Below are 24674 nucleotides of genomic sequence, written 5' to 3' on the forward strand. Positions count from 1 at the left end.
GGTATAGAGACTAGACAGCAGTTTAGAACTGCTGGTAGGTAAGTAGTGATGGAGCTCCTTCGTTAATTCAGAATGTCACTGAGCACAAGTCAAGACTCTTTTCTGCACAGAAGAAAACATACATATATTTTTTGTCAGTAACAGCGCAAATTGTGGTAATTGTTGCTATTTTTGAAGTTAAATATGCCTTATTTGTTTAGATGTTCACAGACGAGCATAAATCAGTTTTAGAAAACTGAATGATAGGACATACAATAAATATTGTGCAGACATCTTGTTGGGAGGATAGATTATTTCTTATGGACAAGGATTATTTAAATTGGGGTGGAGTACACCTAAGGAGATGGAGAGATTAAAGATATATTCCAGTGTTGATCATCAGCCAGCCCCCTCAAAACCAGTTGGTCTGTTCATTCCCCTCATTGCAGAGAATGAGGGTTAGCCAAGAAGAGCTGTCATGCAGGTGATCATCAGAGGTCGTTTTGATTTTTACACATACTGGGTTGCTAATCACACTGTGCATCTCCTGTCCTTCCCCAAGGATTTTGTGCAATAGGTGTATGGCAAGAACTTGTCACTGCCTTCATGAGTGATGTAAACTCTCAGGACTACTGCATTTACTGCAAAGCAAGTGCTCATGCATGATCTCCAATCTCCATCAAGGATTTTCTAAGGGAAAGCGCACCTGAAAATGTGGCCTACCTTCTGCTCTGAACAAAGGTGAGACAATAAAACTGTTTCAGTCCTACTGTCAGCCACACCACCTGAAGTGCCCAATCCTCTGTCTGAAGTTGGGTCAATTAAGCTGTAGTCATGGCTTTATTCCTCTGTGTTATCAGAGGTCTATCTTTTCCCAGTGGCTCTGCAAGTGGTTTGCATCCATTGTTAGGACTGCATGCTGTCTATTGTTGTGGTTCCGTTCACTGAATATCCATGTTTTTGGACTGCATGCTGTCTATTGTTTTGGTTCAGTTCACTACGTATCCATGCTTTTTACATTTTTAGCTGATTTAATTGAGATCTGTTGAAATAGAAAGATGGTGCTAATAGAGAGAGAGAGGATAGTAGGGAATTTATACTATTCACATTTTGGGAGGATGATGGATGAAAAGAAGTTGTAGGTTCTGTACCTTTAGTTGGATGTGCATTGGTATATTAGTGCGGGGTTCATGGGAAATGTTAGTAGGTGGAGCAGTAAAAATCAGTAAGCTTTTAAGTTTTGGAGAAAGTCTGAGTTTGTTGTTTTCAAAGCATTTCTAGATTTGCTATCACAGACGTGTGCTATGTCTATTATTAATTTCTAGATGTGTTTGGGCTATAAGGTGATGGGTTAGAGCTTGGAATGAATTTGAAAGGTTTATTTATTTTAATTTCTAATTTACACTTTTACCTAAGCTTCACAAAGATATTATGATCATGCACATGTTGTGAGGATTTCCAGTCATATCAAAGCTTTGAACTTTTAACATTTTTTTTTCAAAGCAGGAGTTAGCCATGTGTATATATACGCCATGCTTGTTTCATTTTTATTGTGGCGTGCTTATACAGGACTGTGCAAGTAAATATCTGAAGTGCTATGGCTGGGTCCTTTGTTTGGTACAGGGGAATCCAGTCAAAGACAGAAAGGCAAGAGAGTATGACATCTTTCTTGGATTCAGTTACAGATCTTACATTATGGAGCTTGTTTCCCTTAGTAATGGGGGAGCATGGGAACTTTGAATGTATTGATGTACTGAATGAAAAGTCGACCACTGAGGATGTTAGGTAAGCATGTAGTTTCTTTAATCCTGTGTAGAATACTGACTACTGCAATTTGTGTGAGATTATATTTTAACAGTAGAGTTAAGTTTGTTAACTAAGTCTCCCTGGATTATGATTTTATTTTTGTTGCCTTGTTTTAATATGCCATTATTATGGATTTATATTTTTATGATTGTACCTAGGAGAGAAATGTAAACTGCAGGTACTAGCAGTTTCAAGTGGGAACCCATTGTTGAAGAGGTTATAATCCTTTTAGGTTAATTACAGAGAAATGGAAGCCCCATGCTATCAGGCATGTTGAGATCACTTTTAGGTTCTGCTTGAGGACTTATAAATTTCAAGCAGATGGGCATACAAACAATTTCGATTTTATTTTACCATAGATTATATGTACAATAAAACAAAAATTATACAAAAAGTTTAACACAATGCAATCAATACCAATTTAAATGTATAGTTTATAATCATTAGGAAAATATCTGAATACATAAATTGCAGATGTATAATAAGCTTCTTTTTGGAAACAAATTAACAAAAACTACTTTGTTCATGATTAAACTGAAGTAGAAGTTGTCTTGATGACATTTATCCATGAGATAATGATGTCCAGATAACAGTGTCAACAGGCAGTTGCCAAGTTTATTAAAGTGTATCAGTCACGTTCTGAAACATCTTTATTTTACAACCAATTTCATTTCAGACTGGAGGTTCTTGCCCCGATCAAAGATGTTTGGCTCCCACACTGAGAGAAGAATAAACAGACCAATGAGGTATAGGAAAGGGAGCTATCTGTTTAGCAAGATCCTTTAGCAAGCTTCATTGGATTGAGTGGGGCTTAAAAAAGGGGTCAACACAAATGTTAAGGTAATAACCTTTAATCCAAAAGCTGGAACAGAGAAAATAGTTGAATCAGAGATATTTACAAAGAGGCCAGCAGTACCATAGGTTCATAGGTTCATACTAGGCTATCCGCCCTAGGACATTTATAAGCCTAGCCAGAGTGTGTTTGGCTTTCGCCACCCATTTTAAATTAATTTTGCTATGCCCTTTTTCGAGGTTAGTATACTGTGCCTCTGTCTAACAGTGACACAGAAGTGATACCCGGGGTAAACCTACGATCTCCCATCCACTCATCAAGATTCCTCTTGAAGAGAGTCAATGAGGGACTCTGCCTAACCTGGACTGGGATTTTATTCCAGAGTGAAGGGAGCCTATGGGTTATGAATCTGTCCCTCCAGCATGTCCTATTTATTTCAGTGCTGAGGTTCAAGTCTCTCAATGGGATTTGGATTTTCTGAGGTACAGCATGTCCATTAATTCCGGGTTGGACATGGCTTTATACGTCAGGCACAGATCGCCTCTGAGCAGGCGGTATGCCACTGAGTAGAGCTGGAGTTTCTTTAACCGGGCAGCATATGGCATCTGTTTGAGCCCTTTGATCCTCTTGGTGAGGTACTTTTGGGTTCTTTCCAGTTGCTGCAGGTGTCTGGTAAGGTATATCCCAAAAGGGGCATTGTATTCAATTATGGGCCTGATGAGGGATGAGTAAAGAGGCATGATGACCTTCCCTGATCTAGATGTGAATCCTTTCATGATTAGGTGGGCTATATAAAATATTTATCTAACCACTTTGGCCACGTGGTTGTCAAATGAGAGATTGCTATCAACTTGGGTCCCCAAGTCCCTAATTACTTCTTCTGTACTTAATGGATTACCACCTATGTGGTAATTTGTGGGCACTTTGTTTTTGCCAAAGGGGATGACTATACACTTTTTGGCATTTAGCTTGAGGCCATGGCTTTGGCACCAGTTGTCTGTTTCTATGAGGCCCTTTTGGAGGATGCTTGTGTCGGCTGGAGAGTCGATTATGGCGCCCAGTTTGCAGTCATCTGCGAACTTGGTCAGCCACAATCCTTCCGTGTTGGCCTGTACCTCCGAGAAATATATACCGAACAAGAGAGGTCCCAGGACTGAGCCTTGTGGGACGCCACTTGTAACTGGTTTGGAGTCTGACATGGCTCCAGCAATTCTAACCATGTGGGTTCTGTCCTTAAGCCAGTTTGCAACCCATCTAGTGACATAGGGGTTTATATTTAAGCTGGTGAGCTTATCTATAATGCCTGAGTGGGGTATTGTATCAAAGGCTTTTGCGAGGTCCAGGTAGGCTGTGTGGACCACCTTCACCTCGTCAATGGCCTTGGTGACTGTTTCAAAGAAATTGACCAGGTTTAAGAGGCAGGATCTGCCCTTAACAAAGCCAAACTGGGTAGGATCCAGTGTCTGTAGGTCCCCAATATCTTTATTTATGAGGTCCATGATGATCCTTTCCATAGCTTTGCAGACCAAGCTAGTCAGGCTTATGGGGCGATAGTTTCCAGGATCCGTTGAGGCATCACCTTTGTGGAGAGGGACCACTGCTGCTGTACGCCACTCTTTGGGTACCAGTAACAGTACTGACACTGTAGGCGCCTACATTTTCAGTGTAGGAACCTGCAGGGTAGTAGATCTTTTCAAATGGACTGACACTAATGTGAAGTAAGTGAGGAGGCTTAGATGAATGTAGTGAGGGTAGTATTATCCCTGTACACCCCCCAGATATGGATGTGGATGGGATAAGACACATTCCAAATTACACACATGCAACACGGCCTTCAACAGCTTCACGTAAGTGATACCACCCAATACAGACTCGTGGGATGAAATAGATTGAAAAGACCTGGCAGATGTGGGCCAAGAGAAGTGGACTGCATGAGATGGTTTACCTCAGAGAGGGAAGAAATTATGTTTCTTCTAACAGATTCTTCTCTTAAAGGTTTGGAGAGATAGTCCTCCACAACACTAGCCAGTATCTTAGACAAACTAGTATCAGAAATAGACTTCTCTGCTTCCTGCCTGTGTACTTTGGGAGGATAGAAGAACTTTCTTGGAATAGAAACCGTATGCCTCTTAGCAGGTCTACCCATGTCCTCTGGCCATGAGTGAGGGGGTTGAAGTAGTGGGCTACTGCTATGGGAGGTAGAAGATTCCGGGAAACCTTCTCTAGACAACAAGCTTTTATAATCAGCTTATTCCTGTGAACAGTCAACGTTCTCATCAAAATTCTTACAGATTTAGCATACCATTTTAATTTGCTGAGCACCAAAACATACCAAGCATTAAACGTGTATCCTTAGTAGGAACCTTCTGTCCACAGGATTTGCATTTCCTGAAGCCAGCAGCCTTGTCCATTATGACAGCTAACCAAAACAAACACTAAAATTTTACATTCAGCCAAAAAGAAAAAAAAAAAAACAGGTCACAGTAAAATACACAGATACTGCAACCTGATTAATCCAAAACAGATATATACACATACAAATAAAAAATAAACAAAATCAAATGGCAATAGCACAGAGGGAAAGGGTAATAATAAGCAGAGAGGAAGAACCAAGTCAAGATAATTCTGATCCTGTTGCACAAAAATTCATTGATAAGGAAGTAGAAAGATAAACAATGTCAGACTTGATAGGGTAAGCCAAAATTCTGCAAAAGCAGAACCAAAACCACATCAGAAATGCAAAATAAGGCACGGTCCATTTTAATTGTATGAGTGAAATAAGCATAAAACAAGATCGGAGGGAAAATGATGACATGCAGAACATTGTGGGTGGGGAGAAGGAACTGGTCTGGGAAAGTTTTATCCAAGCCAAGCAGACTGAAAGCCCTAGTGGTTGAGGAGGATAAACCAGGCCACGTTGAATCCTTTCTTAGTTCCCTTGTGTTTTATTCACTTCTTACATTATGCTTTTATTAAATCTGCATAAGACAGCAGTTCTATTACCAAACTCATTGCTGACCTTTGGGTTGGAGGACGCTTTTTTTTTTTTTTTTTTTTTTTTTTTTTATATACCAACAGCTTCTTACATTTTTTGTTGCCATTTTTCTTCACATTTAACATGGTAACTTTAAAATAGTTAGGAGCCCCTTAACCTTTTGCAGTTCAATTTTTAGAGAAAGTATGTTTGTTAAAAAAAATCCTCTGATGAAAGCTGGGCACACCAACCACAACATTTTTATTGCTACATTCCTTAAGAGATACTTTACAAATACAATAAAATTGTATGTGCAATATTCCATTTAATACAACCATACCTTTTAATTACATCTTGGGGTGGGCATGCATGACATAGCAAGAATCAGCTTAATCTGTTAACCTGCAGGTGCAGAGGCAATGTATCCATCTATTGTGCCTGCATCCTTGGTTTACAAACAGTGCACTGAAAAGGTTGGTTTGTGGGGGAATAGGATGTAGCTCCAATGACCTATCCCACAGGATGTTGCTGGGTTTATTATTGCCTGAGCAACCTCTGGTGGTTATCAGGGACTTTGCAGGGACTGACAGATTTCTAGAACATTTCATGCATAGCTGATGCATATCATTTCAGTTGGAGATCCTGATAGGTCATCAAGTTGTGTTGGTTTTCAGCACCAATATGTCTCTCTATGCTAGTTCACACTCACTGGCCCTGCAAAGCTTTGTCTCCTAAAAGTCAGAAATCCTTCAAAACAAAAGGATACAACTGGAATTGTCCAGAAAGAAGGTATGAAGGCACTCATGGCAGAGAAGAAGGGAGACAGAGCATTTTTCATATATATTGCTTGCTCTAGCCCTGCACAGCCTCAGTCTTTATTGCTGATCTCTGCACTCACCAAGCCACAGTTCCCCAGTTGCTCTTGGTAGGGTATGCCAGACATGACTTTTCAGTGGGAATCCCAATGTCTTAGGAATATGACCTCTTGATGACTCTTGATTAAGGCCAAGGAGCAAGGTTTCCCCAAGGGGAATTGCAGAGGTATCTTCCTCACACTGGTTGGTTATGGTCCTTAGCTGAGGGTTCAGCTACTGCAATGAAGCTAGGACATTGAAGCAGTCCCCTGTGCTAACATGAGTTGTCCTGTGAGTATAGGAGAGCTGATCATCAGCCACTTCATCCTGTAACTCCAGCCAACACTAACAGCAGATGCAGTTCATTCCTGAACTTAGGTCAATGATGGCACAGATGGAGTCCTTGCCTCTGTTCCATCTATTAGCCTTGAGGAACATAACATTCCTGAGCCTGGCAGAAGTTGAGTAGGGGAGGAGTACATACAAAAAAAAAAAAAAAAAAACAACAGACATCTGGAGTTAACTATTCTGGATTATCTACATTTCACCAGAAAGAAAGACACCCATATATCATTTCAGTACTAAATAGTTCTTTCAATTCAAAAAGCACAAGAATATTATAAAGGAACAGCTTTACTGAACGTCTGATGAGGAGATTATCCATGTATGAACACAATCTAAGCAGTACAAATTTCTACAAAACAACACCAGTGCAAGACTATGTCAACATCAGCTGAGCTTTTTATTTACAGATTATCTAAATACATGATTTACAGGCATTTGTCTTAAACTTTAGAGCTACAATGGTCCGTCTCTACTACTCTTCCTACTTATGAGGCCCACACGTATGCAGAGCTAACATCTGTCCTCTCACACTCTCTCTCTTCCTTCTTACTACTTTTCCATCTCTATCCCTGTGGCTTGTCTTCTAAACAGGCTGTCATCTATACCACAGTTAAAATGCATAACTTAACAAACTACACTATTTCTAGGAAGAAGTGATGTTAATAAAAAGAATGGTATGACAGGTGCATAGCATTCTGGCAGAACTCACCATGAGAGTTTTGTGGTAGTCTTGAAGGCTATCTGAGTCCAGAGTTGGATCAATTGGGTGGATCTCATTCCTTCTTCTGTCAATGTTCTCCAACCACAGAAGTAGACCATGGCTCATTTCGTGGAAATCCTTCAAAAATTGTTAAAGCCACTATTAGTGAGAATTTACATACAGTATACCTGACTCTACAAACCATCAGCCATTTGCAAAAAAAAAAAAATAATAATAATTTTGCATTTTCTATTTTATAATGTAGCATTCCACGGTATACAGCAGCGCACATGAGTGTGAGTGTGTGTGTGTGTGTGTGTGTGTGTGTGTGTGTGTGTGTGTGTGTGTGTGTGTGTGCGTGCTTTTTTTTGGACATTTTTTACTTTCATGATAACTAAACAGCAAAGCACTGAATCCATGAATGGTCTATAGCATAACTCTTGTTACCGCAAATGGAATGTGTAATTAGTCTTAATATATTTATATATAACAGCTCTACAGTAAAGAATACACATGCACTATTTGAAATCAAAATTGAAAAGTAGCAAAGTATGAAAAAGAATAATACCTCCTGCTTAAAACCTAAGCAGTAAAATACTTATGACTATATTCTAACAATAAGAAGACCATGTTCCATGAAAAAATATCTTTATTTTTACAATTAGCATTATTACTTTTCACTTTTATCAGGGGCTTCAATGAACATTTTCTAATTTCTCTGTCAAGGTTACTACCTGCATCTACTTAACAGTTCAAAGGAATAACTTCCTGATTCTAAACTGGCAGGCAGCTAGTATTCCTTATATGTATTGACTGTAACAATAGGAGGTACTGCCAGTCATGCCAAAAGTAGGGCAGTGGATGTACAACTTGTGCCAACACAGCTAGCTGGGATTTTGGAAATAATTATATGTCATTTGTATATCAAACTGATTTGTACAGATGCTTGTGCTGAAAATCTATTTGTGAGGTTTGCTTGTGTTAAAATGTATCAACAGTGCACCATGCTGGAATGAAAAGAAATGCACATGCATAAATGTTACTGAATTAAATGCATATGTTTTAATAGAGGACACTGGGATAGCAAAGATTAATCAGCTAGCTTACTTTAAGAAAAATAAGGGAACTGTAAATGAGCTGTTAAACCATTAAAACGTCACCCCGCAGTGCTGAACAGGACTAGAGATGGTGGGTCTGGAAGAAGCTATTGTTCATTAGCTCAGTAAAATGAGGGGAAGCCCCAGGCACTGCACATTTAGATGTGTATTGTAGCCGTCCATGCTAAATTCCAGTCTCAGCTTCAAAGTGGAATAGTGTGAGAACCTAGAGACAGGTGACTAGATGAGGTCATTCTGCAAGCCATCTTAGATATTATATTTTACAGGGAGTAATCTCTTAGGAAGAGCAATCTGTTTTGGGGAACCTGACTAGAAAGACTGTTCTAGGGTTGCCACCTTTTCAAATGCCCAAAGTAGGACATTTTTTGTATAAACATGAGATTTTGCAGGACAAAATATACCCACGGCCAGTGCAAGGGACAGAATTTCACTTTTTGCTAAAATGAAAGCTTATTTTTATAGCACTTGTGTTGCTTATGCCATTTCATATAATATTTATGTTTCAGATAAAAAATAACTATTTTATGCAACTATATAAGAACACTTAAGAAATTTATTTTGTCTTAAAAATCTCAGGACATTTACCATTTTTTAGTTTTTTTCGCAGGACAGAACTGCCCAAAGTGGGATTGTCCCTCGCAAAGAGGGACAGGTGGCAACCCTATTGTTCACGTATTTCATTGTGTCTTGCTCTATCAAATAAGTTATTTGGGAATAGTAATTCTCCTAAATTAGTTTAGATATTGTTTTTCTTTATTTGTTTCAATCTGTCCATCAATGTTCTTTTCAATATTTCCTGTGATTTGAACTCTGTGATTTACTGCAAATATATATTCAGTATTTTCATATGCTTTTATTATTAAATATATTTAAAACTTTTATTGTGGCTGGTCCTTGTAGAAAGCTAATAACTTTTCAGAGTGTTTACATTTATTTGGTGACACTGTGTGGACCACTCCAGAAGGCCTATCTCTCTTGGTCAGCTACTAACATTTGTATTAGTATTAACATTTCAGAGTATAATTGGACACCCTTTATTTAAGGGCCTTAGAGTAGCTGTCAGTGGGGTGTCTGGTGACAGTGATAACTACCTTATACTCTGGGCAGAGGGGGACACAGCAGGTAAATATGAGCCAGCCTTTCCCAGGTGTGTGTGTGTGTGTGTGTGTGTGTGTGTGTGTGTGTGTGTGTGTGTGTGTGTGTGTGTGTGTGTGAACTACTTGGGGCAGGGGCACAAAGCACTGCATTTACAGAGAGGCTGCTGGAAGACTTGGCTTGGACACTCAGTTGAGGAACTAACCCTACAGCTGTACCAGTGAGGAATCTTACTAGGGACCTGGAGGGAGACAGACATAGAGAAATCCAGACCCTGGGCTGAGTGTGTTCCCTGTGTGCTCTTAAGGGAAATTGTGCTTGATGCAGAGAAGTCTGCATCTGTAAATACTGAATGTATCCATTTCTCTTCCAAATGCACATCCCTCTCCAGTGTCAGTGGTGAGGATTCAGGCTCCTTGATTACTGGCCCAGCGTAAGTATGTCACAGCATCCACAGAGTTACACCTTCAACAAATTTTACCATGTACCTTGATAAAGATGAACATGATTCACATAATAATTGCTAATGTTACAAACAAGGCCAGTTATTCACATATACATAATATGAATGTCTTAGTGTATCAAACATATACAAAAAGTTACAGTAGTTAAACATTAGCCATGCAAAAGTATCTGTACGGTGGATTGTTTTGTGTGTGTGTGTGTGTGTGTGTGTGTGTGTGTGTGTGTGTGTGTGTGTGTGTGTGTGTGTGTGTGTCCGTATGCATGTGGGTGAGTTAGTGAGAGTATAAAGTGTTTTTTTTGAGTATGTTAGTATGCCTTCTTAAAATTCAGTATTTACTGCATTACTGCTGAAGGCACTTTGTTACTGAAATGGTCAGTGGAGATATTGCAGTATTTACTGTGTTACTGCTGAAGGCATTTTGTTACTGAAATGCTCAGTGAAGGTATTTTTAACTAGAACTATGAAAAGTGTTTTAAAAAATACTGTGCTAAATTTTACTTTTTGTACCGAATTCTTGTTTGAAAAAGTAATTTATACTTTAACTGTTTAATCCGGGTTGTGCCTGCAAATGGTCTGTTGTTATCAGTGTACTACCCTGGTGCTACCCTAGTAAACAAACTAACAAAATAATGTTCACCTCTAAAAGACTAAGTTTTAGTACATTAGACTTGTAAAGTCTTTATTGTGGTGCCCACTGATATACAGTGCTATACAAAAAAGTAATACATGATTGCAGTTGCAAATTGGTGGTCTTTCTATTTATTCATTTTTTTAAAATTTTTTCTAGACAGGTCTGTGGCAAAGTCTAGTCCAGTAATAAGTTGTATTACTACAGAATTGTACTTGCACTGATCAACACTAAGGTACAGGTTAGCAAGAAGGCAAGGAACTGAAGCAGTAAAGTGCTGTAACAGTCCCAGCTGTAGGCTATTTCCTCAGTCTATCTTTAGTGGCATTGTTAGGTAGGATGCTCACCCAGACATCAGGTTAGTCTGGGCAAAAGAAAGATCTGAGGGCAACGCAGAAACACCCACAACTGGTAAGGCATGCAGAACCTCAAATGTTTATTCTTCGTTTGAATCTATCTGAATCCATGCATGTTGGTAGAAACCACATCTCTGATCAGTTCTGTAGCAGTGTCTTTGATTTGCACAATCTGGCCAGACAATTGTTTGAACAAAAGAGGACAGCAGCACACATTTACAGATTTGTTATATTGCTTTTCATTCTCTCTAGAGTTAATAGTTCTACTGTAATAGTGCAGTAGTAAATAGTTTGCACATTACAAGCTGTTGCTGACCTGAGGCATTATTGTTGCATATCAATAGCACGTGTGCTTGCATCCCCTGTAAACCAGTGCAGCAAATCTTAGCTTACCACTAGGAATTGAGCTACAAGACAAAGGTTAGAAATCAGTATGCACCAATGGGCTGCCAAGCTTCTTTTTTATTCCTGTACAAATAGTTGCTCTAAGATCCATAAAGTCAACTTTCCTTTTCTCTCTCTCTCTCTCTCCCTCCATATATATATATATATATATATATATATATATATATATGTGTGTGTGTGTACGTACATAAACACACACACAAGTATATATATATATATATATATATATATATATATATATATATATATATATATATATATATATAAAGAAAAAAGTAGTTCAGATAATCATTAATAACACTAATCTAATCACAGTTGTTGTGTCTTTCGGCTTTTTCGCCACAGCGGAACTCCAGTCCGCTAATGCATCAAAATGATGTGCTAGAGAAAGGAGTCCTTGAGGCACACCAGATTACATATGCTTTGCTATGATACAGGCACAGTTTTGAGGTTCCTAAGATGTGGGGACATGTGCTTTGGGAATTTGTATTCAAGAGTCAGCAACACGACAGCATCGTGCACACGTTAAAAGAGTAATGTGTTATCAGATTAATCTGTTTCATTGCCCTCAGTCTCCTAGCTCAAGAACTGAGGACAAAGCCAAAATATAATTTGGGACAAGGCCCCAAAAACAGAGAAAGATTTTAAATGTTGCTTTTATATTCTTGGAAAGTTGCTAGAATATCAGATTTTTTTATTGGCATGCAATTTATAAGGAATATGGGATCTGAAATTCAGATGTCTTAAAGTATTTAGTGACTGCAATTCTTAACAGTTTTCCAAACACGCAGTTTTATGAGGACTTGTAATACAAGACAAAATCGGGAACATTTGAGATGTGTAGTCTCTTTACAGCTGTATTTATTTATTGACATTTAATTACTGGAAAGTCCAACTGAGTAGGAACCCATTTTACGTGGACATCTGGAAAGGAAAGCTCAATAGTATTACAAAACATTTTAAGTACAATAATTTTAAAATCTTTAAAAATAATACAAAAAAACAACCACAGTTTAAACAATTATACCAAATTAGACATAATATGAAAACATTGGTTAAGAATACATACACATTTATGGCAATTCTTTAATATTTAGAAAAATGTTAGCCAGTTTATATAGAAATTACAGGTAAGTTAGTATAATACAAACAGGAACTGCAATATAAAGTGAGAGAAAAGCAGGCTTATGGTACATTTAGAGACAAAGCCAGGGAAAGAAATTGATAGAGGTAAGGTGAGTCAAGAGGGGAGTGTAAGGAGGTATAAGGTATGAATAGGTATTTGTTCACATTTAGGAATATAATTTATCCTGGGGTTGAGCAAGAACAGAGACAGCATTTGGCTAGGAAGTCTTTCAGAATGGTTTGTAGAATGGGAGGGGTGGTAGTGACCTGATGCAGAGGGATAGAGTTGCAGGCCTTAGCAACATGATACGAGTATACTCAATACCCAACAGATTTAATTTGTTTTGTTTTTGGACACTGAATTGTAATGACTGGGAGCACAGTTGTGTAGAATGTTACTTAGTGCTGCACAAGCATATAGATTCTGGATAATTCTATGGGTGATATGAAGTTTAGTACATGTTAGCTGATGGTGTAGTTCTAACTAATTTATCTTTTTAGTGCTATACAGTGGTGGGTTCTGAAAGGGATAATTGCTGCAAATTTAGTAGCCTTGTTATAGCACTGTTCAAGTTTTGATTCTTGTGATACCTGGAGGTTAGAAAGGCTGGGGGTGCCATAAAGAAGTGTGGGAGGAGATAAGTAGTAGCAAGTATAGCTTTAGTTGTGCTGGTGAGCAAAATGTTGCCTCTATAAAGCATCCCTAGTTTTTGAAGAGTTTTTCTTATGCAATGTATACTATTACATGGATGTGTGCGTTATCCATGAGGGTTGCTTGGGCATAATAAATGGATAAAATGTTTTACCATCTTTGAAAGTCAATATTTTGTTTTAGATTACTATGTTTCTTTCCAAATAGCATGCTCATGTGCTGTCTTCCTTTTGTCTGACAGTTTACTTTATACAGTTGCAAAAGATGTGACCTGCATTTTCTAGGTATCATTTTGACACTCACAAGAGCACCAAATGCCTGAGAGAATGATATACATGTATTTGTGAACCATTCAACACAAGAGTATATACTCCACAGTTTTTACCTCAAAAAATAAAGGCCTTCACATGGCAACCTCAACAGAGTCAGTGCAGTAAAAATCGATACACTTTTAGAAGAGATCTGGACATGTTCATGTAAACTAGTTAAAAAGGCAAAAAGGTGACCCTGAGGAACAGGTCCCTAAATGACCACATCTGCTTTCATTGACTTCTGGTCAAAATATATTTCCATTATATATTTCTAACATAAAACTTAGCAGACAAAAGGAATCAGACAAAATGACTGGAAAAAAAGAGATAAATATAGTTCCCTTTATAAGAAAATGACAAATGATCCCATTATTATAAACAGTATGCACTGAAGTTAGAGAAACTACATCTCCAGCCACATAGAGTTCCCTAAAAGTAATATTAATTTGTGAATTTCATACTTAGCTTGATTTAAGAGCAGCAGTTAAATGGAAGTCTCTAGCATCCTCCAAAGTTATGACAGCACTGTCATGACAGGAAGAAAGCTGTGTGGAACTGGAGAAATTTGCTAGCCTTCTTTGAGAATTGTGTTTGTGTGAAAATAACTATTTGCATGAAAGGCAGTCACTGTACATAAGGGCACCAGAAGGCATTGGTTCATAGACAGAGTATGGTGTGATAAAAGTCTATGAGACTGCTAATACAGAGACTCAGCTCTGTAAGTGGCTTGTGCAGTCCAATCTGGGTGTCAAGGTTGGAAGCCCATACCCAGGACATCAGTGCACATTCCCTTTATTGCTATTACTTTATCCTTGATTGGTAGAGGTGGGATTTAAACCCCATTGGTACTATCCAACTTGGCATAAGTGGGTGTCATCCTGCCATCTGTGCGTCACATTTAGAAGCAGTAGTGGCAGCCCCACATTCATACGTTGCATTGAGTATAACCTGATGATATCAATGGAGGAAAACAAATGAAGTGGGAGAAGACAGTGGAGTAGCAGGGCTCAAGCAGAGTTAAAGGAACTGCAAGATAGGAAAAAGTAGATAAAACTAGGTTTTGTTCCAAATAAATTACTGGTGATCTTATTTTTTGAAACAGTTTGAATATTTAGTGGTCACAGCTTGAATCGGTTTATTTTTGGTATAATAAAAACAAATTGAAATCAGAACTGGTAAAATATGTCAATAAAGTTTCAACAATTCAGGCTGTAAAGCAGACATCTTTCTAAACATGCTTGTCTGACTCCTGAGCTAGGACTCATTTTAGAAAATATTTCTTCCTTCATAAAACATGGGTGAACCACTTTAAGAATTTCTGAGGGGTGGCTGCTTCACAGCTCAGCTGTAAAGCATTATCGAGTGCTGTGTAGGTACTGGCATAGATGGAAGCATAGCACTCAACCTTCCATCTCAAAAACAAGGAACACTAGCCCTCATAATGTAGAACAAATGGACAAAATGTGGAACACTTACTAATGGCTTACTAAGTACTTCAACTAGGAAGGTCATAGGATGGTTAAAATATGCTGGTTTTACTTATAAAAAGGTCTTTTAATGAATTAATGTGATTTTCTTCCATTTACCATGGATATTGGTTAAAACAAACTCTTAACAGTGAATGTGTGACAGACCCTTTCAATGTGGAACTTCAAAGAACATGAACTTTTTAGGACCCCAAATGAGGTATGGATGGAAGAATTGTCCAAAACAGATTACTCAACAAAAAATGAAGTCTGAAACAAAAGAAAATGTAAAATTAGAGAACATGTACAGGTCCATAACAATGATGAGATTAGCCTTTCATACCACCACATTGTTACCAACCTTACAAGCAACAGAATTAGCCAGCCTTCACAGCTACAGTGAGTCAGTGCAGACATGAAACCATAAAGGAAGTGCTTTTTGTGAAGGAAGGAAGGGAATAAGTCAGGTGGTGGAAACTCCAGTTTACAAAACCATCCCAGAAAAGGTGGGTCATTCTGACATAGCACATGCTTGCACTTCTCTTTTTATATTGTTATCTTTATTAAGCAGCTGTTTCATACATTTCTATATAGCAAGACAACAAAATGTAGGGCCAGACTAAGCTCTTTCAGAACATACTAATAACTGAGACTTGGCACATACTCCAATGCATTTTTCCTCTGTAGAAACAAACAGACACATAGGATTTACAATTAAAGATGCTACAAATGAGAAAGGAAGAAGTCCAGCTTAAATTCTACATTTCAGATTCTGCATTTGTTTGCAGCAAAACTTCCCACATTGCAATAACACTGTACACTACCCTCTGAGATCTAACAGCTCTTGTTCTTCACCCCAATGTACTGTATGCAGTTCTAGTTTGTAGTTATAGCTGGACATCACTGCTCAAATTTTTCTGTAGACTACACTGTACATAACATGGTTGCGTAACATGAAAAACCAAAAAAAAACAAAAAACTGGAAAACACTTTGTCAGTACATAACTTAGCTCCACAAATATACACCAGGGAGTGCAAATTTTAGTTACCTGGCACTGCATCAAGGCATCCTGCAGGGAACACCGCCAGTTTTCTATAAGTGTGCTAACTCGGTCCCACCTTTTATTCATTTCACTTATGCGTTCCTGTAAGTTACTGCTCTCAGCGTCATCAGACTGGGTAAATTCGGAACTGCAAAGGTTAATGGAAAGGATGATGGCCTTGCGGTTATCCACACCTTTCTGAAGTTCCTAAAACAAAACAGTAGTATAGAAAATGCATAATCATATTTACTTATTATTGTGTACATCTTCATAATTATATTATTTTATGGGCTTTGTTCTACTGTCACTGCATCAAAAACTCTACCGAAGCAATCTAACTAGAACAAACTTCCCTCTCCCATCTCTCCATGCTCCCAGCTGTTAACTCTCCCACTGACCAACAAGTTCCTTTATAACAGTACCTACTATTTATTTAACTACATCCTTTTTTATACTGGTCCAGCTTTAATCCTTTGTTACTCATTCAGCTAACCCTTACCTTACCATACTCCTTAGAAATTTCACTGTGTAAAAAAAGTGTTCCCAGTCACCGGTCCAAAGAACTCTGAAACAACTTTCCATACACTCTCAGATGTTATCCCTGTCTCCCATCATTTTACTGTTCCAACTATGACAGTTAAGTATTTTAAGCAGCTTGTTTCTGCAGCATACAGGGGATAAAGCCCCAACTACACCCCAGATGATCCTAGAATGATTAGTAGCTCCGGTGCTGGAGGAGATGGAATCAATAGAAGCAAGTGTCTGATACCAGTTCACCCATCCCGGAGGAAGGAAGATCTGGCGTGCTGCAGTGGCAGCACCTACTGGACAGAAGGATGCAATGCATGCAACTTAAAGTCCAAAAATGATTAGTTGGCTCTGAGTGAGAAAATTATGCTAGCTTGCCGTTCCGGGGGGGGGGGTTACTGGAGAAGGCAATGCAAGGTCTGCATCCCAGGGGCCATGCATGTGTACATGGTGATGAGTAAGTAGCTAATATCAGTTCCCCCTTCCTGATGGTAGGGATTCAGTCTGGCTTGTGGCAATGTCAGCACCTAGCACCTACTGAATAGAGATTTACAGACATAAAAAAAAACTGCTTAGTGCAGCCAAGCCACATTCACATGGCAGCCTTCATACAGCATGTGCAAGAACATCTTCATACACAGAGGAAGACACAGCAGGCTCTCCATATGTCAGCTACTGGGGAAGAGGTTAGGGACAAAAGTAACAAACATCCTGTTGCCAGTCTAGATTACTGCTTAATGCAATCAGTTCTTTCCCCACCAAGGAATGAATAAGCCAAATAACTGTGGAAGAACTGATGATTATTAGGCGGGTGTGTGTGTGTGTGTGTGTGTGTGTGTGTGTGTGTGTGTGTGTGTGTGTGTGTGTGTGTGTGTGTGTGTGTGTGTGAAAAAAAACAGAGAAAAAACTATATCTACCCCTCCCTGATACATCATGGGTTGAAATTAATGGCAGAAAAATACAAACACATTCTAGTTTGCATTTCTAAGATCCATATAATCCTGGCTCAATGTGAATGTTCACTTGCTCAACTAGCCCCAGCAGTCCAGTAGCTAATCTGACTTTTCTGACAGCTCCCTGGTGTTGCAGGGCATGTTCTAAAGGCAGAATAGTAGCAGTGCAGAAAGAAGCCCTCCCCATCTGTAGCAGCAAGTGTTCTCTCATAACTACAGTAATGTATGCACATCTATATATTTCTGTAATATGTGTCAAGTTTCAGGCAGGTATGTGTATGGCTGCTTTATCCTATATGTAGTGATTTGTATTTAATTACTGAAAGCTAAGTTTGTTGGATAAATACATAATCATGCCACAGTCCTCTAACAATGCTAGACTCAGTGTCTGAGCAGAAATGTTTACTTTTATTTTTAATGTTATTTATCGTTTTAGCTGGGTAAGTGTACTGATCCTCCTCAGACCTTTTTATGCAGTGACCCATGCCACAAAGCAACAGATATGGGCAAATTAGCGTAACCAGTCAGACAGCATGCCTTTATGTGAAGAGAAGGAACACAGTACCCAGACAATACACATACAGGTGCGGGAGAATGTCTGAAATCCACACAGAATGTGATCATACCTCTCAACCTTTTAATGCAAGAAATCTGGACAAAGCCCCACAAAATGGGGGGACAAAGACCCAGAAATAGGGGCAGATTTTAAATATTGCTCTTATAAACTTAGAAAGTTGTTAGAGTAACAGGATTTGTGTTAACATACATTTTCTGATGGATTTGAAGTCTGAAACTCAAATGTATATCATTATTTTGTGACTTCAATCCTGAGATCATCTCAGTGATTAACCAGAAAACCACAAATTTTATGAGGTATAAAACAAATATATGAGGCACAAATCTGGACAGTTGAGCGGTACGATAAGTGATCAAAAGTCAGAAATGAGGCTCAAACGCTGGATGTATGATGCAGAAACCTTAACAAATGAGTGACCATGTGGCTCAAATTACAGTCTGTTTTAAATTAGCAGCCAGCTTTGCCATGAGTAGTAATACTGTTGTGCATGTCACACTGGCCATTTCACACTGAGCTAATCGGAGGAAGGGCACTGAGCAAACTGATCTGTGATATATAACATTAAGTATCCTGTTTTTTGCTTATTTTTATGAGTTATTTATAGCACTTTTATTGTCTGCATACTTTTCTAGCTAGTTTCACTGTGTGTGAGGTATTAACTGGAAATTTTCTACAATTGTTAAGCATCTGTTTGGGTTTGTTTGTTCTGATTTCCTGCCAAGGATTGTATCATGTAACTTAATTGTTTAAAGTTAAAAGCATTCTCTAGAGTTTCCTTGCTCCTTTATCTGTAAAAACTTTCATTTAAAGACTCGCTGCTGCTTTCCTGCTGTGATAAACATTTCTGTGGTTGTTTTCTACCTAAGTAGTGTGGGTAGTTGTAACATTGTCCATATTCAGGCTTGTGTTTTGGGCCTAGTTGTTTGTTGGTACAGGCTGTGTGTTTGAGCACATGTTCCAGGCCATCATAGTTTAGCCAAAGCCAGTCTTGCATTTCAGTGAGAGGGAAGTGTTTATGGTCATTGGCTGATTGGGGTTACCTGGACTACAGCTTGGAGTAAGCACCTCATTGGTTCTTTCGAGCTTTTTTTCAAGTTGTTTCAGGTTTCAACTTTCTGTTACCTAAGAAGTTAACTTGTGAGTGTTTCTGCAATTTCACACTGACCTAATTGGGGGAAGGGCACTGAGCAAACTGATCTGTGATATATAACATTAAGTATCCTCTTTTTTGCTTATTTTTACCAGTTATTTATAGCACTCTTATTAGCTGATGCATACTTTTCTAGCTAGTCTCACTGTGTGTGAGGTATTAACTGGAAATTTTCTACATTTGTTAAGTATCTGTTTGGGTTTGTTTGTTCTGATTTTTGTTTCCCACCCTGCCTCCCTATTGGTATCCTGTTCTTATACTTGGTGGCTTTCCAGTTGCCCACCCCTACTGTAAATTTGATCTGGGACACTCCTCCCAGTCTAGTGTCATTACCTCATTCTACCTAATACAGGGAGAATATCTGAAAAGGCCAACCCACTTAGTTTCTTAACCTTGAATTATCTTCTGCTCCTCCTTTCTCCCTTTCCACTTTACTGTAAGTAGTCTAGTCCAGATACAGATTTGCTGTATCCAGGACTGTTTGCAAGTTTCTGAGCCCCCAAGCCTTTCTGTGTTGGAGGGAAGCCTTCTAGCTAATCAGTGAGACTGGTAAGCACTAGGTACCTTATCTAAAAAAAAAAAACACTTTATGCATCACTGCTTAGCTAGGGTTAAACTATTTCCAGCACCATAAAGTCTGCTCTTCGAATTTTCCCTTAGAACTAGCCAGTCTTTAGTTTTAACAATCAAATCTATTCCTTTGAGCTCAGCACTTGTTAAGAACTCATTGTAAGCACTAAATAAGCTACAAATTACTACAGCACTCAACTTTCTTCACTTGTCTAGAGGAAAACAAAACAGTTTTTAGTACTTAATAAATAAGCACCTATCCAGGCATGTCTAAGGGACAGCTCCATGTGTTTTATCCTGTCTACCTGATGAATCTGGGCATCTTGGGGAATGCAGCAATTGCCTCATGTACACAGACAACCCTCTCCTCCTACCACCCAACACTACAACCTGTGAGATATGCCCTTTTATAGCCAAACTGGAAGCAAAGCTCTCTTCACCCAAGACTGGACTAGACAGTCAAGAGGAGAAGGTAAACACCTGCACCACACCACACTCATCACATAGCCCCTCAAAACCTACACCACCAAAACACACACATAGAAACACAAAACACACACCTACATACGTTGAAGCTCTCAATAAAAATCTGCCTAAGCAACAGGGACCTCGAAAGCAGAAACGCAAGCAACCTCCAACCCCCACCACAACCCAAATGACACTTAGCCCACAAACTCGGTGTGCCACTCAACAACCCATAAGGCATAACAACGTACCCAACACTCTAGTCATAGGTGACTCTATAGTCAGGCACACTGATGTTCCATTCACCAGACAAAACAAGGAAAAAGTTACTGTCAGCTGCCTGTTGTGTGCCAGGATCCGCCACATAATGCACACACTCAGATCACTCCACAACAAGTACAAATATGACTCTGTCATTGTCCATGTTGGTGTGAATGACCTGAGATGTACCTCCCTGGACTACATGAAAAGAGACATGGAGGAGCTGTCCGATCTTGTATTCCAGGTAGGTATGACCCTAGCTCTGAGTAGCATCCTGCCATCACCCAGAATGGTACCACAGTACAAGGACAAAATGACTGACTTCAACAATTGGCTAAGCTTCTGGTGTCATTCTAAGGGGATCCAGTATCTGTCTGTCTGGGATGACATGATCGACATACCACGATGCTTTGCCAGAGATGGCCTGCACCTGTCGCCCTTGGGATTCTGGATACTGGCTAAGGCTCTTTCCACCCCTATAATGCATTTTTTAGGCAAGGTTCAAATGGCAAATTCACCACCGTAACAGATAAAAGCAAGCAAAATCAGAGGGTAATGCTACTCAATGCTAGAAGTCTAAACCTCAAAATGCACTCACTCGAGACACTCCTTAAAATGGAGAACATAGACATCTGTGCAGTGGCAGAGATCTGGTTCAAGGCTCCAGAAAGCACCCCTGCATTACCAGGCTATAATTCATACCACACCTTTCAGCCACCTAACCTAGACCAAAACACTAAAGGCGGAGGCATGTCCATATTCATTAAGGATATCCACACCTCCAAGCTAGTTGCTCAGCATAATGCATCCAAAATTATCCAAGTGCAACTAACTCTGGGCAAGACCACCATCCAAATTGTAGCTTGCTACAGATCCTTCACCATGCCCCAGGATTCTCACTCCTCACTTCTTGATACACTGGAAAATATTAGGGTACAACCTAACACCCTAATAATGGGTGATTTCAACTACCCCACCATTAACTGGGAAAGCTACTCATGTGCCAACTCTTTTGCTCAATGTTTTCTGGAATGCATAAATTCCAACGCCTTGGATCAACTTATCCACACCCCCACCAGAGGCAGCAATATCCTAGACCTGGTCATTACCAACATAGGCAACCAGTGTTTCACACCACAGGTCAATTCCTCGTTGGTCAGATCTGACCACAAGCTAATCACCCTAGACATCTACATCCCGCCCCCACCCCCCATTAGGGAAACCACCGTAAAAAATTTCTCCATAGCCAACTTCATGCTTCTTAAGACAGAAGTTGCAAACTTCACGACACCCATGCAGACAGACAATAGAGGCAAGACTGCTGAATCCTACACAAATGCACTTTATAAGCACTTACATGAGTGCATGGATCATGCAATCCCTAACGGAACCAAGATGCTATCCTCCAAAAAAAGGAAACCAATCTGGTGGTCCCCTGCCATAAACAAACTCTACAACAGAAGAAAGAAACTGTTGCAAAAAAGAATAAAATCCCATGATTGGAGGAACTCTCTGGTCAGCCTCAGTGAGAAGCTGAGATCCCTCATAAAATCCTCCAAAACTAGTTACAAAAACAAAATCGCTACTGATTCTAAAGACAACCACAAAGCATTCTATAGCTATGTCAAGAATCTCAATGGCAACGCTCAGATCTGCTCTGAGTTACAGCACAATGGCACTAAAAATACAGAACCAACTGATATTGCCAGCATCCTGGCAGGTAGGTTCAGTGCTAACCTTACCCCCCTCTCACACCCTAAAGCACCCATCTCTATACCGGAAGAATGCAAGGTTCCTGTAATCATGGCTGCACAGGTAAAAACCACACTCTCCAAAGCCAAGAACACAGCATCCATGGGACCTGACAACATCCTAGGCTCTGTTCTACATGAGCTACAGAATGAACTGGCACCCCACCTAAGTACCATGTTAAATCATAGCCTTACCTCAGGCTTTGTGCCCACTGAATGGTGCACAGTGATGGTCATCCCACTCCACAAAGGGGGAGCCACCACGGACCCCGGGAACTACCGCCCCATTAGCCTGATGAGCCTGGTCTGTAAGGCTACGGAATGTATCATCATGAAACTTATAAACAATGACATTGGTAATCTCCAAACTCTGGACCCCACCCAGTTCGGGTTTGTAAAAGGCAGATCATTTCTCCTAAACCTGATAGACTTCTTTGAAGGGGTCACCAAAGCCGTAGATGATGGTAAGGTGTTCACACAGCGTATCTTGATCTTGCCAAGGCTTTCAACACTATCCCCCAATCTGGAATTATAGATAAACTCACTAAACTAGGTATAAATCCCTATGTCACAAGATGGGTTGCCAACTGGCCCACTGACAGAACCCACACTGTGAAAGTAGCAGGCTCCAAATCTGACTTCAGACCAGTGACAAGTGGAGTACCACAGGGTTCAGTCCTGGGTCCTCTCCTGTTTGGTATATACTTCTCTGAAGTACAGGCTAACAATGAAGGTCTTTGGCTAATGAAGTTCGCTGATGACTGCAAACTCGGAGCCATAACCGATAACAAAGTGGACATCCTACAAAAGGGCCTCACTGAGACAGTTGCCTGGTGTCAAAGTCATGGCCTCAAGCTCAATGCCAAAAAGTGCATTGTCATCCCTTTTGGTAAAAGCTCTGTACCCATGAACTACCACATAGGCGGTAGTCTACTTAACACCGAAAGTGTGATAAGAGACCTTGGGACACAGGTGGACAGTAGTCTCTCCTTTGATAATCACATTGCCACAGTAGTCAGGAAATCCTTCTATGTGGCACTCCTCATCACAAAAGGTTTCTCATCCAGGAAAAAAGAGGTCATTGTTCCCCTCTACTCATCACTCATTAGACCCATTATAGAATACAGCGCCCCTTTTGGTATGTACCTCACCAAACATCTACAACAACTGGAAAGGCCGCAGAAATACCTCATGAAGAGGATTACTAGCCTCAAACAGATGCCCTACACAGACTGTCTCAAAAATCTCCAGCTTTACTCCATCGCATATCGCCTACCCAGAGGTGATCTCTGCCTAACATACAAAGCTATGTCAAACCCAGAGCTGTCGGGCATGCTCCACTTAAAAAAATCCCAATCCATCTGAACTACATGCTATAGGGACCTAAACTTTGTCACAACAATAAACAGAACATGCTGGAGGGATAGATTCCTGTCCTAAAGAAACTCTGCTCAACAGGGGCACAGAAAAATATTTTTCTTGGGTGGCGAAAGCCAGATTATCTTTTTGGCTAGGCTTATATAGGCCCTAGGGCAGCCTAGTACTTACTTATGAACAAAAGGAATGGTTGCAGAATCAATGTTTGTGACACTCATATGGTCTTAAACTGCAGTTTGCAGGTGAAACCTGTGGTGTAGAATGATGCAGCCCTGAATGCAACATCAACCACGTGGGTTCAATGATCAAGCTCAGTTACACTGTAAGAACTATCCAATGGGTTGATAGTGAGTGATGAAAGTCAGTATGCCAATCCTGTGGGAGAGATTTAGTTCAATTCACTGCATAGCTGTTATCAGGAAGAGTATGGCTGGCAGAATAAGCAGCAAAAAGAAAAGGGATGGGCACACGGCCATCCAAACAACATACTTCTCTGTACCCAGACTTGGCAAGTGTGTGGAAACACACAAACACACACACACACACACACACACACACACACACACACACACACACACACACACACACACACACACACACACCATTGGTCAGTACTGCAGTTCCCCAGGTCAGAGGTTCACTTATCACTTGCTGGATGACAGTCACAATACCCAGATTTCATGTCCCTCTCCTGGTGTTCTCATGGGAAAAAGGAACTATACTAATTAGGGAAATAAGGTTGGTGATTGTTAAGGAAAAATATACAAATGCAAATAAGAAAAGCAAGATGTACACTTCAGGTCAATTTCTATTACCATCCAGGCAATAAGAGTACACAAAATATATTTCCCACAGGCTAATGTCATAACACCCATGTCTGATTATTCCATCCGCCATAAGAGTAAACACTACTGTATGAATACCAT

General features: G+C 39.8%; 1 protein-coding gene across 3 annotated transcripts in view; it reads right to left on the reverse strand.

Moving 5' to 3' along the window:
- Positions 1 to 24674, reverse strand: part of SYNE1 (spectrin repeat containing nuclear envelope protein 1) — a 2173401-nt gene that overhangs the window by 292444 nt on the left and 1856283 nt on the right. For all 3 annotated transcript variants that reach the window (XM_044089035.1, XM_044089189.1, XM_044089105.1), the window contains 2 exons: positions 16123 to 16323; positions 7461 to 7589 (listed from right to left, as the gene is read on the reverse strand). In XM_044089035.1, the coding sequence (XP_043944970.1) occupies positions 7461 to 7589; positions 16123 to 16323 (330 nt within the window). The remainder of the gene's footprint in view (positions 1 to 7460; positions 7590 to 16122; positions 16324 to 24674) is intronic.

Source organism: Protopterus annectens, chromosome 1.part0, assembly GCF_019279795.1.
Source record: "Protopterus annectens isolate FY-2018-M chromosome 1.part0, PAN1.0, whole genome shotgun sequence".
NCBI classification, from domain to species: domain Eukaryota; kingdom Metazoa; phylum Chordata; order Ceratodontiformes; family Protopteridae; genus Protopterus; species Protopterus annectens.